The sequence below is a fragment of the Thunnus albacares genome, chromosome 15 (assembly GCF_914725855.1).
Source record: "Thunnus albacares chromosome 15, fThuAlb1.1, whole genome shotgun sequence".
NCBI classification, from domain to species: Eukaryota; Metazoa; Chordata; class Actinopteri; order Scombriformes; family Scombridae; genus Thunnus; species Thunnus albacares.
Genome location: NC_058120.1, coordinates 18,756,577 through 18,772,765, shown reverse-complemented (window position 1 = coordinate 18,772,765; position 16,189 = coordinate 18,756,577). Strand labels below are relative to the sequence as shown.

At 39.4% G+C, this 16,189-nt stretch overlaps 2 protein-coding genes across 4 annotated transcripts; both read right to left on the bottom strand.

Moving 5' to 3' along the window:
- Nucleotides 1-2,688: 2,688 nt before the first annotated feature.
- On the bottom strand, nucleotides 2,689-9,373 carry fut9a (fucosyltransferase 9a). The gene is made up of 3 exons (XM_044375609.1): nucleotides 8,926-9,373; nucleotides 6,837-7,077; nucleotides 2,689-6,552 (listed from the first exon to the last, which is right to left on the bottom strand). The coding sequence occupies exon 3, from the start codon at nucleotides 6,542-6,544 to the stop codon at nucleotides 5,462-5,464; it is 1,083 nt and encodes a 360-aa protein (XP_044231544.1). The 5' UTR covers nucleotides 6,545-6,552; nucleotides 6,837-7,077; nucleotides 8,926-9,373; the 3' UTR covers nucleotides 2,689-5,461.
- Nucleotides 9,374-10,818: 1,445 nt separating this feature from the next.
- manea (mannosidase, endo-alpha) lies at nucleotides 10,819-15,599 on the bottom strand. Of its 3 annotated transcripts, none has more exons than XM_044375607.1 (5): nucleotides 15,509-15,599; nucleotides 14,417-15,051; nucleotides 12,290-12,399; nucleotides 12,006-12,082; nucleotides 10,819-11,876 (listed from the first exon to the last, which is right to left on the bottom strand). In XM_044375607.1, the coding sequence occupies exons 2-5, from the start codon at nucleotides 14,934-14,936 to the stop codon at nucleotides 11,243-11,245; spliced, it is 1,341 nt and encodes a 446-aa protein (XP_044231542.1). In that variant the 5' UTR covers nucleotides 14,937-15,051; nucleotides 15,509-15,599; the 3' UTR covers nucleotides 10,819-11,242. The 3 variants fall into 3 exon arrangements, with proteins under 3 accessions (XP_044231542.1, XP_044231541.1, XP_044231543.1); XM_044375606.1 differs by having other exon boundaries at nucleotides 15,244-15,553; XM_044375608.1 differs by lacking the exon at nucleotides 15,509-15,599 and adding an exon at nucleotides 15,379-15,502.
- Nucleotides 15,600-16,189: the final 590 nt, after the last annotated feature.

Sequence of the window (16,189 nt, the reverse complement as noted above, 5' to 3'; positions counted from 1 at the left end):
CTGCAAGACAGAGATAGCATTTGAAATGAAAAAAGAAAAAACCCTGAAATGCTAACATATCAGTTACAGAGGAAAGTGTGTTTAGTACACTTCAGACAGCTTCTGAACCAACGTAGAAGACGTCCTTTTTTCTCCAGCTTTAAGCCTCAGCTGTGACAAGAACACTTTGCCACTGTTTTCTCAGTGCCTTGTGCTGAAATACTTCCCATTACACAAATAGTGCAACACAAATTGACACACTTAAGTTTGCTGTAAATAATCCAGATTCTCAGATGGATCCAAAAAGCCCAACAGTCATCAGTATGATGGGAATGTAATATAAAATTGTCTACTAGGATTCAAAATGTAGAATTTAAATAGAGAGAAGGTAAATGGTAAAATGTTTGATGACACTGACATTTCAACACTTTTTTTTTTTTTTGCAGAATTTGTTTTATCTTGAATTTAACTGATATTTTGGCCACTTACAGGCAGCAGAAACAAACTGTGACAAATAATTCTGACATATTATCCTCTTCATTCATATGGTGAATGTGTTAGCCATATGAGCAGCATTAGCATTAATTCAGAGTTGTGTCCTGGTGAATACGTCCAGTATTCGCTCTTCTTTTAGCTCGTTTTTGGTCTCCACCAACACCAAATATCTAACTCTTTAGCTACTAAATGCTGCTCTATGTTGCTCACTAACTTTGTCTGCCATCTGGTGCAGGGCAAGTAGTGGGCTGCTGCTGAAAGTGATGCTATACAAGAGCAGTGAGAATTAACCAAAACAGTAAAGTTGTCAATTGAATACTATTTGCTGAAAGACATTGAAAAGCTTCCTCACAAGAGACACCTTTCACATTCCACATATAGTTTGATCCATTGTTATTATTATTATAGCTCCTTTGAGATGCGTAGCTACAACAGATGCAATCTATAGTGACATTTTGTCTTGTGTATTTAACCAAGCAGATGTGAAACCTTGGGCTGATGACAATACCCTCCTCAGTGACACTTTCTTGAGTTCTGTAAACTGGAGGGACAATCCCCCCCAGTGCCACCTGAACTTTCACATTAATCCCCAACTGACATCAATGGATTATTCACACCACTGATCCCAGCAACACACACTTTTCACACACTTTGACCTGCAGTGTTAAGCGTAGTCAGTTGACAAAGATGTGTCATCTCTGCGTGGTGTAGAAGACGACTGCAAATACCAGAGTGCTAGCGAGGATATGGGGTAACTAACAACAGATGAAGGATCGTGGCGTAACCACCACAACACAGTCTCCTCGTTCTCATCAATCACTTATCAAGGCTTTTGGATTGCTATTTATACCTCCGCCTGCATTGCATGGCACTGTTTGACAGTGTGGGCAACAACTGTGGAAATTACATTTGATATAGATGCAAGAGCACTATATTAGGTGGCATCATGTAAAATGCATTGCAAACAACTCACTTTGTCCAACCTGAAAAACTCAAACTTTCATATAGGCTTCATATAATAAGTTAAATGACGGAAATACTTAAATGTAAAGGAATAGTTTGAAATTTTGGGAAATGCACTTGAGTTAGATGAGAGAATACCACTACCAATACCACTGTCATGTCTGTATGGTAAATAGCTACAGCCAGCAGATGCTCAGCTTAACTTAGCATAGAGACAGGAAACAGAGGTTAACAGCTGGCCTAGCTCTGTCCGAAGGTAACGAAATCTGACTCTGCAACTCTAAAATTCACTAATTAACGTGTTATATCTCAATTGTTTCAGCCATATAAAAACCAAAGTGAAAAAAATATATAATTCACCATTTTTCGGGGAGTTATGTGTCCAAAATCACACCCTCGTTCACTCATTCACTACTCCCTATATAATACATACTCTGATCTGGATCCGGACTAAATAACAATTTAATACAGACCAGAAACTAAATTTCATCGCAAGCTGACTGGTCCTGACCTGGACCGTTGGTGCTTTTCAGTGCTTTTTACACTTTTGTAGTCCCTCAATGAATGAGATATAATGTGTCAATTAGTGAGCCTTACAAGAGCTGCAGACAGAGCCATGCTAGCGGTTTCCCCCTGTTTTAAATCTTTATGCTAAAGTTAGGTAAGCTAACCATCTGCTGGCTGTAGCTTCATGTTTACTGTATAAACATGAGCGTAGTATCAGCTCTCAGCAAGAAAGTGAATGAGTGTATTTCCTAATCCTTTAAAACTGCAATAACTGATTTAAGTTGTGGACATAGTTATATCATAACCTTTCAAGTTGATATGACAAACTTATTAGCAAATTTACACATCCATCAGTTATGGAGCAACATTATCATTCATTTGGAGTCATGTTTATTACTACCTAGGGAGTAAGTATTTAAAAATATTCTCTCTCTTTTTGCTCTGTTTTTGGTCTCCATCAACCAAAAAAGCGCAACAATGAGCCGAGACTTGCTATAAAGCTCGGTCATGCAGAGGGGAGATGCAGAGTAGGGTGATCTTTCTCTGTAGGTTCATCACTACCAGCTACAACTCTCACATTACACATTGTCATTTGATAAATTAATCTAAACATATAGCCTCTTTAAGGGTAGAAAGTGAAAACAGAATCTTTTTTGTTGGAAAAATGATTTAGATTATTTCAAAAAATAACTAATCAAATGCTTCATTAAATGTCCCTTTATAAGAAAGTGCTGTATGCTTCACTCACATTTGCTCATTTGTCCATATCTTTATTTTCTTTGACACTATCAGACATCTACAGTTAAAACACAACATTTGGCAAAACACAATGATTTGGCAAAAAACTTGAGCTGATTGACTCACTGGTTATTTCAGTGAACTGGCAGAAAATGAGCATTCCTGGAGAGATCTTCATGTTCAACCACACATGAGGATTTCATCCTACTCGGTATACAGTGTTTTTAAGGGTTTGAGCAATATCAGTGCCAGGTCAGACAGTATCCAGAGACATCCTGATTCACTCTCTGGTGCTGTGACACAGTCACACACTCAGAGTGGGGACAGAGAAGCCTCAGCCTCTCAAATTTGTTTTTGTGCAAAAAAAAAGAGACAGACAACACACACAAAAAAAATCTTTTGTTTCTTAAAGTCACCAACCACATTGGACAAGAAACCTTTGTTTTCATACATGAAATTGGACTGTACAATATGAAACCATGAATGGCAGTTTCATAGTTAATTTGTGGGACAGGCGAGTTCATGGGTGACAAGTTTCTGAACTCACAATAGCTTCATCTAAGATAGCCACCAGCACAGTGAGTCACACAACTCCACACAAATAAAAGTGCTATATCTCTGCTGTGTTTTGGCACAACTTTTTCAATTAGGTCATGCCAACATTATTACTGCCCAGTCAAAAAAATTGAAAAAGTCTTTTTGGGTGTAAAATAACCCCCCTTGATGAAAACATCCACCTCACAACACTAAAAACCATTATCCTTGATGCTGATTATCCTTTTCAAGTGTTTCTCTCCTTTTGCTTTGATTTACAGTCTCTTGAAGCACCAACATTACTTACAAAGGCAGCCTGACAACACTTGCATGTTATAAAGAGATTTGAACATTAAAAATATATACAGCACATTGTTTCTTTGCCCCATAAATGTGAACATTGTTGAACACACCCACAGGAATGATCTGTGTTAGTGGGCTGGATTGATCCAGATGATTCATTTCACTACAATGTTTATATACAGGTCTCACTATGGCAATTGGAACCATACTCCATAAGAAAAATAATAATTAAATTCATCCTAATTTACATCAATGCTCCCTTTGACAGTGGAGGAATATCAAAATGATAATAACCTGAAACATGTTTGAGTACTTTGACCAAGAAGCCGCCAGCTCATCTTGCATAAAATGTTGACATGGTTTTGCACAGTACTGTCTGTGAAAACGTAACCATCATGTCCATAGCTGCTGAGTGCTGTTGAGACGCATTGTTCAGTGGATTAGCTGTTCTGACAACATTTAAAAGTGATGCGATATCTACAGATGAAGAACTGTCTTTTTATAGTGTGATCTTAAGTGGTGTAGTAGTTGGCAAGCAAGCCACACAACTGTAAACAGGAGTTTAAACAAAAATCCTGAAAAACATCTTTCACATGCAACGTCCAACTCCCAAAACAACATATGATGAGTCAAAGACAGAAAAATGAATGATCCTACAGCAATCCTTTCACATTTTTTCTAAACAAGTCCCAAATGTGGGCAGATCTCATCTGATCCGATATCATCCTAATTCTCACTCACTTCACCTTGTTGATAACATCCGCTTGAAATAGCTGAAGATATCAGTGTAAGTATTTATGGTCACCTCGTGGAATGAGAGTACAGTATACACAGACAACAGCAAAAAGAAACAATTCAGTAATATATTAATGTTGTGCTCTTAATCATCACTGTAATCAATTATATATTACCGACTTTTGTAGATAAAATCAGAATGCAACATAATGAGGCCTGGGGGAGTTTCATATTGCAGTACAATGGCTCTGTACTGTACTATCATTATCCACACAGGATCCAACTGCACTGTGACACATCACATGTGACAATGAACAATTCACAATATGATTAAAATAGTAACCTCCCTCTCACGGAGCAGAGTCACATCTGCTGTCGGAGACTGCTGGGGTAATGATCACCATATGCCATCTACAACCACATAACACGATGTCCGTCTGTCATACTGTACATATGTAAAGATACAGTAGGTAACGTGTGGATTAGCAGTGCAAATGCAGATTTACAAAAATATGGAAAAAAATGACAGCTACATAATCCCAAAAATACACAATATGTACATGACACAATTGAACTACTTTCACATTAGAGTTCAGTAAACACTGCATAGGTGACTGCATCACTAGCACAGATGAGATTGTTTTTTATCATATAATGCCTCACTTGAATAAATATTACATAAATATTTTTCACTTTTGTGCCAGTCTCCCTTTTGCAGCGAAAAACTACTTCAATGTCCACTGTGTGCCACTTCAAAAAAAAAAAAAAAAGACATAAATGTGTGATATTTAAAAGAAAAAAAACAACACCCTTGCATCGTGAATGTTGTCCATTGTAAAAGTACATCCATACAATCAAGCATTCATACTAAAAATACAAACATAATTAGCAGCAAAATGTTAAGCAAAACATGGGTTGAAAGAGCAATAAAAAAATTGAGTGCATTTGTAATTCTTAAGAAAATAAATAAAAAATTATAAATGAATAACGTAAAAGTAAATTAAGGCTTAGCAAAATTGGCTTGCAGAAAAAAAAAAGACAAAGTAAAAACAAGATGGATGTGTCACTGGACCACTGAACCAATAAAAAAAAACATCATTCGGGAGCTCTGGACAGAACAGTAATGAACCTTCATGTTAACCGAAGGACAAAAATCTAAAGCACTGCCTTCAACAACAAAATAAGCACTGCATAGCCCTTCAAATCACTATCCGCCCCAGTACCACTTGTCAAGGTTATTGAATGCCTTGTACTCCTTGTGCCTACGCAAGTAATCACAAGCCAGGCATGTGTGCTCTGCCCAGAAATAGGCCTTCTTTACTTTGAAGTGCCGCCGCCAGTCAAAGTACCTGAGGTACATTTCCTCATTTTTGTCCAGGAGCAGCAGGTAATCAGCCAACTCCTTGGGCGAGGTGAAGTCGTCCACGTGGATGAAGGCGTCTCCCTGGATAAAGTTCTCGTAGTTCTGCCTGGCCGGGCCGAGAACCACTGGCACTGTCCCCACAGAGAGTGGGTTGTAGAGTTTTTCAGTAATGTAGTCCTTGTGGATGGAGTTCTCAAATGCCAGGTAGAACTTACAGCTGGCAATGGTGGGGAAGTAGTCTTGGTCAGAGATATACTCCCCAAAGGCTTGTCCATATGCGTGAACCTCAATGTGTTTGTACAGCTCATTGTAGTATTTCACCCGCACGTGGTCCTGGTTCCAGTTGCTCACAATCCAGCAGATCAGCTTGTTTTTGCTGGGTGGGACGAAGTCCTCCTCGCCCTCCGCTGCTACGATGGACCCATAAGGCACTTCAATGTCAGCATCCTGACGGTAATTGAGAGTCAGATTGAACAGATTCTCGATCCCAGGCAGCTGGGAGGAGTGCGATGGGGACTCCAAATTCATCCATATCCACTTCTGGAAGGATGGTCGCTGGAGCGGCGGCAGGTTGGACAGGTCAGTGCTGATGTCTCTGTGATGGATGACAACCCCATCCGACTTGTTGTAGAGGTTCCTGTCTGCTGTGATGAAGCAGCCTTCGATGTTGAAGAGAGAGCTGCAGACACTTAGGTCGTAGGTTTGTCCGAAGGGCCAGAGCCAGATCAGCACGGTGGTCACGTTTTTATCGCTCTTGGTGGAGAAGAGGTTCTTGACCCGGTCTGTGGATACTGTTGACTCTACAGGACCTGATAACCAGCTGGTGGATGGTTTAAAATACATCAAAAACAGAGTCACAAAGCATCCCAGTATGAAAGTGCCGAGCAGAAGGGGTCGTAGGATTCTGTGAACAGGTGCAGATGTCATACTCTGTCCTGAAAAGGGCAAACCAAAGAAAAAGCCATGAAAGTCATGATTCAGATCAGTTCAACAGGATGCAGACAAATCATCTAATTGTGTTAAGGTCCTGCCCATCAACTCTAAACATCATTTGCGCCTCAATTAAGTACAGTTGGCTTGTGAGCATCTGCACATGGACACCATAAACCTGTTCTTGCTACAATCTGAGTACACACCCTGCTATGCTTGAGGCACACAATACTTTGGATCACTGATAAAGACAAATGTGTTGCCTCCTTGGGAAAATTATAGTACAAACCTGGTGGATTTGACTGAATGCTGAAATCCAAGCAAGAGTAGAGGTTGTGGTAATCGGAGGGAGCAGTTCCTACATTGGGTCGACTGTGGGATCAATCTTCTTTGTGATTCAGTGCTCATAGAAAAAAAATCCTGCAGGTCACAGCGATGCCTCTTTGCTCTTACACAGAATAATAACGATCCCTAATGATCTAATGAAGTGTGTTTGATCTCAAATGTACAGGTCTTCTTAATGATGCCTCCTTTACACGAGCAGAGAAAGAGAATCAGAGAGAATCAATTAGGCTAGAAGGGAGTAAAAGAAGCATAACATCACCACAGGGAAAAAAACATGCAGGTTATATTGAAGGTTATATGCAATTAAATTGCAGCTTTATCTCCACAAACCAATATTTTCAATTAAGCTGGAAAATAAACCAAAAACACTGAAGTTAATCATAATCAAAACGGACAGTTAATCATGCATCTTATTTCAAAAATTGCCAGTTAAGCATGGACTAAGTTTCCAGATGTTATTAGTTTTTGGCATACACTATGTATTGTAAGAGAATGCTGCCATCTTAAGGCTGAGGAGAGTAGAAAGGCCCCCTGACTCTCCAGCTCTTGGGGGCTTGACACACCTGCATGTTGCATAAAGAGGCCATACAAGCAAGCATAGAAGCAGCTCTTACACACATATTGTCCTTATATCATCCATTCAGTGCGACATATAGAAAACAATATTGTCCTTAAGTATGACAGTGTCCCATTATCTCTTCCATCCATACCATCATCTGTGACTTAGGTCCCCAGATCTGCACCCAAAGACCACATGAACCAGGGCCAGATGAGTGTAACTCCTTTTAAAAGCTTGCAATATCAATACATTTTCATGTAGGCAAATCCTCTTACACTGCCGGAACACGCTTTCTGTCAGCAGCAGTGATAAGCTCTTTGCTTTACAGAGGATGCAGCACATGCATACCCCCACATCTACAGTTTGTGTCAAGGATGAAAACACAGTATAGATTCAAAGAGGCTGAAGTGTAGTGCCGAGATAAAAAAAAAACAGGCTTATTAAATGAACAGTGTGCAGGTAAAGTTATAGTGTCTCCATGGTGATGGTGCTGAGGTCAGAGTATTTAATATGAGGGGGTAATACAGTATGGCTTTTCCTCTCTTATTTCTATCTCTACACCAACAAAAAGAGACCAGAGTGAGACATCGCAGTTCAATCATTCATTCAGGTTTTAAATAAGATAGCTAGGGTTTTGTCAAATGCATTGTGATGTATTTGGGACATGGTAAGAGCACCGCATGGGTGAGTAGTCTGCAGCGGGCTACCTTTGAAAATAGTGGAGAGAGGATGAAGAAAAAAAAAACACAAGCAGATTTTGGTAGCACCACTCACAGAGATGCATCAAATCCCTAATGTGGTTTTAGTAACAGGTAGGCTAAAGGGCAAGTGGAAAGCGTCCATGCCCCGCATTTTTATTATTCTCTTTCAGATTTGCACTTTGATGTGTATTCTGCCAGGAAGGCCGTTTGCACTGATTGTAAAAGGACACTCCATCCCAGGTGAAAATTAATTTCCAGCCACCGAGGACTGAAGGTCATTTTAAAACGTGATGCTACAGACGAGCCGCTGTTTTTTTTTTTTTTGATGGTTGTCTTTCGGCGTGACACTGCATTGAAGTTGACGAGAATATTGGAGAATCGCTGGGATATTTCATGTGTTGCCAAACACTACACCCCTTTGCGCACCAAAAACGCGCAGAATATAAATAATAGCGTGGTGTTATGGTGCTGAAAAATGAACAGTATTTGTCCTGCAAACACAGCCAGGAGCGCAATCTAAGACTTGAAATACAAGTCACATGTGTCGATTGGAGAAAAAAAAAACCTTTGTGGTCACATAAAGTATAAACTGTCCAGTGTATTAAAAATGTAACAATGCTACGTTGGAAAGCACCAGTCAGTGAATTTGCTGTGACATCTTTCTGTGCAGATCATTTCTAATTAGCTGGCGAGGATTCGTAGTCTAAACCAGGTATCGTTGCTCAGCCATGGGGTGCAGGGATAAAAAAAAAATAGCAATGCATTTCACTCACCATCTCGACAGGCGTGAGTCAAAATAGACCTTTCTTCTCATTTCCTCCAGAGGTCCCTTTTCAAAGACACCTTGCAACATACGGAAGATGTGGATGCGGCTGGAATAAAAAACCGTCCGCCGTATACGCAGGAGTGGATCCGGATGAGCCCACATCCATCGTTTTCTGATTTCGAAAATGATATCTACTGTAGCAATGTGCGCTGAATTTTCCCCCCTCTGCTGCACACCGACGCAAAGGATGATGGCTGCGAATGAGAAATAAATAAAATAAAATAATAATTTAAAAAAATAAATATTGGTGGCTACTCCCTCAGCCTGCACACTAAAATCATGGCTCGGTGTGTGGGGACGCCATGTATGCTCAGGGATGTGATGCGATGTGGAATAATTCCCTGCTGGCTGCCCATGCGCTACCTTTGCTCTGTTTACCGTCACTGCAGCTGCGGGCTGTGGTGGAGCTCCAGCGTGAGTGGGATGCTGCTGAGAATCAGTTCTAGACCATATTAGACTTTAATTATCCACTCATATGGTACCTATTTGAATAAACAGGTGTTGCTGCTCAGCGGAAACGCGGATCGGTACTTTGGCCTGTATCGCCAAAAACAATGGCAGGTCTGTTATACAGGACTTCCTTTCAAGTGATGTAGTGGCAAGCCAAATACAGCCAGTTAGTGATAATAATGCAATAAAATCTCATGCTAAATTTGACTAGGTTTTCATGTAATTTAAATGAAAAGATACTACAAATAACAAATGTGGTTATGTGCACTATTACACCTTAAACATCAGGAGTGATTAGCTCATTACACTAAATAATCCTTGAAATATCCCCTCCATACATGTATTAAGATATATAAAAGTACTCTATTGGAACAATAATGTTTGTATATGTTTTTACCACGTTAAAATCCGTAAAATACTTCTCCCTCATTAAAAATGTATTGATTTTAATTGAAGTTTAATTGATGGAAACAAGATGTCTCTTTCTTCACTGAAAAGTCCATTCTCAGTGTTCTCAGGCTTCAAGTTTCCACATCACACTTGTGTAAGTTGCATACTGGACCAGGATTGGTTTCCAAACTAGCTGTGATGCCACAAATCATGCTTATAGGCCCACCCTTTAAAATCTGATTTTCAGTGAGCACAGAGGAAATTTTCACTTTCACCAGATGAATGTGAAAACAGCCTTCCAGTGTCAAACTCTGCTCAGTGAAGCTCAAACATCCAACTGTAGGAACAAGAAGAAAAACATATTTTCGTGTGGAAGGGGACTCCAAAGGTGCACTCTAAAAGAAAAAGAATGGTCGAAATTAAAGCTGCAGAGACCGAGATATCCTGACTTTTACTATCTTTCAGTCAAGCTCCAAAAAAAAATTACATCCTACAATTCCCATGATGCAACTGAATGGTGTCTCTGCCTCAGAAATGCACACATCTCGCAAAATCCACGCCCCCAGCCTGTAATGCAGACTTCCTGTTTAAAATTTGCAAAAAAAGCCTGAGCCTACTGAGAAGTATTCATCATGACAAGAAAAATAATACTCATGTCCCTTTAAATACACTTCTGTTTCTGCCAATTAAAGTGATGTAAGCTCTGCATCTGAATCTCATAACAGTCAGGGGCGTGTTCATGTTTCTTCAAGTGACACATATAGACAGACACATGCCACTTTGACGCACACATATATCAGACATGTACCATGGTGACAGATTTTTAACTAGAACTATTCCACGGATAAAAGTAACTTTGATTTTACCCTCTGCTGTCTGGTCATCTCTCTGCTGTTTGCATCACTATGATTCATTTCAAGATTTCAGGCTAACAGGCCTTTCAAATATCAAAATGTATGTTGGTGCTTTGTGTTGCTGGAAGAGAAAGTGAGGCAACAGCTTTATACTGTCAGACTGCTTTATTTTCTTTCCATTCTTTCCAGGGTGTACTTTATTTCCATTGAGGTTTAATATAGTCACAGATTACAGAAAGGCAAAACATTCCACATATGACACAGCTTCAGTTGGAGGGGAGCTGAAATCTGTAACAGTGATAAAACATGCTGATTATGTCATTAATCCAGGCTGTGCGAACAAGAAGTAATAGGACATCAGTTAAATTAACAATAATGCACCTAAGTGTAAAAAAATAACCAGAGACAAAATTAAGATACAGTAATGAAGTAGTTGACTTGCCTGTGGCTTTTCTCATACAATTATTCATCCTTTGCAGGTTGTTGTCCATTCTGTAGCTAAAACTTCATTAATTTATTATTAGTTATAACACCAATTACAGTATCAACACTAAAGGGCTCTTTGTCAGATCATTCCTGCCATCTTCTGCGCTCACCACCAAATATGGCAGCCCATTTGCGAGTAATCTCCAGGTAAATGGTTGGTTTATTGGGCAGGTAGTCCAGATAAACAGTTTGGCTTGATTTGGGAATAGCCGTTTCAATTTGAGTCCCCTCGTGCCATTCATTAAAAGATGTTATAGAGATAAAATCAGGTCTGGCTTCTAATGCAGCACTCAGTGAGGTCTCGTAATATTTCCCGTTGATGCGGTTTCGAGTGTTTTGGAAGTTCCAGGGTCGAATGCTTGTGTCGATGTAGCCCGGACCCACACTTGGAATGAATATCAGGTTATTATCTTCGCAGAAAGCTTTAAGAGAGTCCCAGTTCCGCTGAGTGGACCCATAGGAAAACCCGTTAGTAGCAAAGTAGGTATAGATACCGTCAAACCCTGCAGTCAGGATATCTCTCTTATGTTTCTCCTCAACCAGCAGGGCGATGAAGATGGCGTCATACGGTGTATCCCTGATGCTGTTACTTTCTGTGTGTTTCAGCAGTTTGGCCCATTGCTCCGAGTTCATCAGATAGGAGTCGTACACGTAGAAGAGTGGAAGAAGCTTGCCGTTGTTTGTCCTGTACTTGAAGAAGGCAGGGTGCTCTCCGTATCTGAGGAGAGGAGATATCAGATAAACAACCAAAGATAGGAAAATGACTGATGATAACATGATAATTATTGACTGATGTAGTGAATCATGACAGAATGATGAAACACTGAAGAAACACGGCACTACTCACTTTTCAATGATGTATTTGACATTAGCGTACATATTGACTTCATCTCTTCCTTTGTATGGTTCAATGTGAAAAGCTACCTGTAAACAAACAAATGATAACAACATAAAATCACACTTTCACCCTCTTCTCTGTATGACTTTTTTTTTTTTCCAGAGGGATCATTTATTCTTAGGATATTGTTGTTTTTAAAGGGACTCATGCATCAAATGTGTATTCAACTACTTCTTTTTTTTTTTTTTTTTACAAAACAAATGGTTATTAAGCTCAATGCTATTCATACAGACCTTAATATAGTATTTATGTGCCACTTCCAGCAGCAAAGGCACAATGTCATCTGTTGGCTCACCATTGTCATCCTTCGTGTTAGGAGGGTACCACGAAACAGCAAGGACACCTGAGAATGAGTAACAGTTCAAACATGAACCCCAAACCTGACTTGGAAAACACTCAGATAAATATAATATATATAATTTAGTTATATATTAACTGTAAATATACTGAGGTGATACTAAATGTGTTATGGGGAGAGATAAAGGGGTGATGATATTGCAGAAATGAGAATGCTGATAATCATTGGGGCTTTTTTACTGATATAAATATTTGTCAAAATATGGATAATGTATGTTAAACCACATTTTGTTAACTAAATGATAATCAGTTACAGTAATAAAAAAGGCTTTTTAGTCTAAATATAAGACTGCTATAAAGTGTGATGTCTAAAAACACCATGAATAACAAAAATCTGTGAAACGTTAAATTTTAAAAACAATATGATGATTACAATCACTGAATTACTACATGTATCATAACATAGAGCTACACAATAAATCAATACTGTTGTTTCTGTAGTATCATTGTTTTGTGATGATACTATCTTAGTGTTGGCCTCTCCTCTGCTACGTGACTTTGTGTGCGCTCGCTCAGCAAATTCAATCACATCCTCAAGAATGTCGTACAGCCACAACTCAGAGGAATGTCCTGCCTGATGAAATGAAGAGCTGTGGTTCCATCAGTAATGTCATTCAAAATTAAATGAAAAAAATCTGCTTAAAACTACTCAGCTCTGTAACCACTGACTCTAAATTTACGAGCGCAAATAATCTGGCTTTTAATTTGACAAGCTTACATTAGTCATTTCTAGTTGACATTGTGGGTGTATGTGATGTGCTATGGAGAGCCTTTTCATTCAAAACCCTACCATAATGTGCTATTGTGTGTAGCTTTGTATTTTGTATTATGTGTCCTGTGTGTTTTAAGCTTTGTACTGTTTGTTATTGTGCTGTTATATGTTTTAATTGTGACCTGCCGAAAGGACTGCAGATGAAAATTAGCTATAAGATAACTCTGGTACAGTACATCAAATGGTAACATTTATGTTTCACACTGTACATGGTCCCAATAAATACATAAATAATAATACTCCTCCAAATTAATGATTCCATGCGAATTGTAATAATAATGAATGATTTTGCATACATTCTATGTTGTAATATACTTTGTTACTGGTACTGTAAATCCTGACCATTTCAATAGAGATGCCTTTGATCCTACTTTTTCTCTCTCGATCCAACTTTTTTTTTTCCAATACCTGAACTCAAATATGTTCACATTTAAATTTGTAAACCCCACTGCATGAAACTCACTGGGATCATTTGATGTAAGTTAACATTTAGAGCAACAAAGATTAGTCTAATAATTGATTAGTTTCCAACTATTAAATTAATCCTAAGTATTTTAATGATAGATTAATCGTTTTAAGTCATTTTTGTAAGATGAAAATTTCCTAATTCTCTGATTCCAGCTTTTCAAATATAAATATTTTCTGATTTCTTTAGTCTTCTATGATTGTAAATTGGGGGGGGGGTGGGCGAGTTCAAAGTTGTGAAAACAATGGGGGTGTTTTGAATACATCCCCGTTTTCACAGGTAATTTGTTAGTCTGTCCCTCCCGCCGCAGGAAATAATGGATTACTCCTGGAAAGCTATTGATGTAGCACTTTTCTCCTTATGAAAATGACACAGAGATTATTCGACCAATGAGAATTTAGTTGGACGAGAGCATATTCTGGACCTTTCTGGACCAAACAACTCATTGATTAATCGAGAAAATAATCAACAGATTAATCTATAATGAAAATAATAGTGAGTTCCAACCCTAGCAACATTAGACCAAGGACTGCTGTGGCAAAAGTCGGTGGCCCACTGTGAGTGAATGAATGTAACTCATAGTGGAAACACTGAATTTTTATAAAGATCTTGATGAAGAAACTGTATTTATTGTGGATCAGTCACATCTGGCAGTTGGCTTAATCAAGCCAGTTTGCATTCCTAGATTTGCCCAGGCCTATTATAATATTGCAGTAGAATGATAATGCTGAATTACTGTTCAGTTCAGGTTAATTTTTGTCTCACCAATGGCTGCTGTGCGCAGCTGCTGCATATGAGCCTCTATAACGGAGGGATCTTTGGAACTGTAAGCCCCTAAAGCTGGATAGAAGTTGGACCCAACGTCATCAGGTGGGATGTGTCTCCCTTGTGGATACCCCTTTGCCACCTTGAAGTCCCAGTGTGGCAGCTGTGGGTGGTCCCAGTGGATGTATTTGCCATCAAACTTGGGGTTTCCATACCATGTGTAGTAGAAGGCATGGAGATAGTAGTTGGGAGGAGGGAACTTCCTCAGTGTGGCCTCCAGTTCTCTATCTTTGTCTGACTGAGCGGAGTCATTCATTTTAGTCTGGTCCGGTTTATTATCCGCCTTTTTGTCTCTCTGGATCTGATTGTCATTCTTTTGGTCCGGAAACAGCTCGATGCCAACAGGGCTGCTGAACGCAGAGTCCTCTGGTGTGAGTGATTTTAATACCACTGTTATAATAAGTACAAGCAACACCAAAGCGATTAATGTGATGCAAGATTTGCGCCTAAACCTGGCCATTCTTCAGTCAGAGCTTGAGGCTTTCCGCAGTTCATTATTGAGACAGCAGTGAGGATCTGTTGGTGTTTTTGGATGGGGTGCCATTGAAAGTCAGCCACTTAGATGTTGTTTAGCCCTGGAGGTTTGAAGAAATAGGGATATCAAATGAGACACAGAGAGGTGCAGAAAGACAGACAGAGAAGTCCTGGCAGACACACAGTACCAGTCAGGTACAGTATTTTGATTGTGCTTTACTATAAATACTACAGTTTAGCCATGTGCAAAGACACAAATAACAAGCTAACGACATTAGCTACTTCAGCTCTACCTGCATAGATGAACTTTAGTCTTGTCAACAGCAGCCACCAGTGACAGCGGTTACACAAATATTAGTTTTATCCTCTGACACACACTTTGCTTGCTTCTACAGTTAAACTGAAACGATGGAAATATCACCTCTAACATTAAATACGGCCCCCTTTTTTTTTAGCTTCGACGGCGCTTCATAAATTATTTTCGTTGCAAGAGATGCAGAGGACGGGACACGACCTGCACTTCTGGTTCAGTAGATATCCCTGGAAGACATCACAAACCTGTAAACGCTCCAACCGGAAGTGAGCAGTGAGTGTGACCCATCCATGTGATATAGGAAGCTGATGTAACGCGCATGCGTCCTGTCCAGTTAACAACAGACAGAACCAGCTCAACTGAATCAGAGTTATAGATATCGCCTTCTAGTGTTGGGGAAGGTGTATTACACAAAAAATCTCAATAAAATGTAAGCAATAAAAGATATTCTACATATATTTATGTCATTGATTTTTGTGGTCTGTAAGAGGTGAAAAATGCGCATCACAATTTTCTAAAGCCCAAGGTGATGTGATGTGAGGTGATGAAACCCAAAGATATTCAACTTACAATTATATAAAACTGAGAAAAGCAGCAACTTCTCACATTCAAAAAGCTGGAGCCAAAGAATACCTACCATTTTTGCTTCATAAATTACTTAAAGGACCAGTGTATAAGATTTAGTAGTATCTAGTGGTGAGGTTACAGAGTACAACCAGCTGAATACCGTTCCCCTCTCCTTCCAAGCATGTGGGAGAACTTGAGGTGGCCGCAAAACTCACAAAAAATTCGAAAGGCCCTCTCTAGAGCCAGTGTTCTTATCTTGTCCAGGCTACTGCACAAACATGGCGGTATACCATGGCGGCCTCCATGGAAGAGGACCTGCTCCCTCCAAGTAGGACTATCTGCAGACTCACAGTATCTAC

Excerpts from the sequence above, each read along its gene's own strand:
- fut9a (XM_044375609.1), bottom strand. The coding sequence starts at position 6,544 with ATGACATCTGCACCTGTTCACAGAATCCTACGACCCCTTCTGCTCGGC.
- manea (XM_044375607.1), bottom strand. The coding sequence starts at position 14,936 with ATGGCCAGGTTTAGGCGCAAATCTTGCATCACATTAATCGCTTTGGTG. Across the intron at positions 12,083-12,289 it reads CACATAAATACTATATTAAG|GTAGCTTTTCACATTGAACC; the intron begins GTCTGTATGAAT and ends GTTTGTTTACAG. Across the intron at positions 11,877-12,005 it reads GTCAAATACATCATTGAAAA|ATACGGAGAGCACCCTGCCT; the intron begins GTGAGTAGTGCC and ends TCCTCTCCTCAG.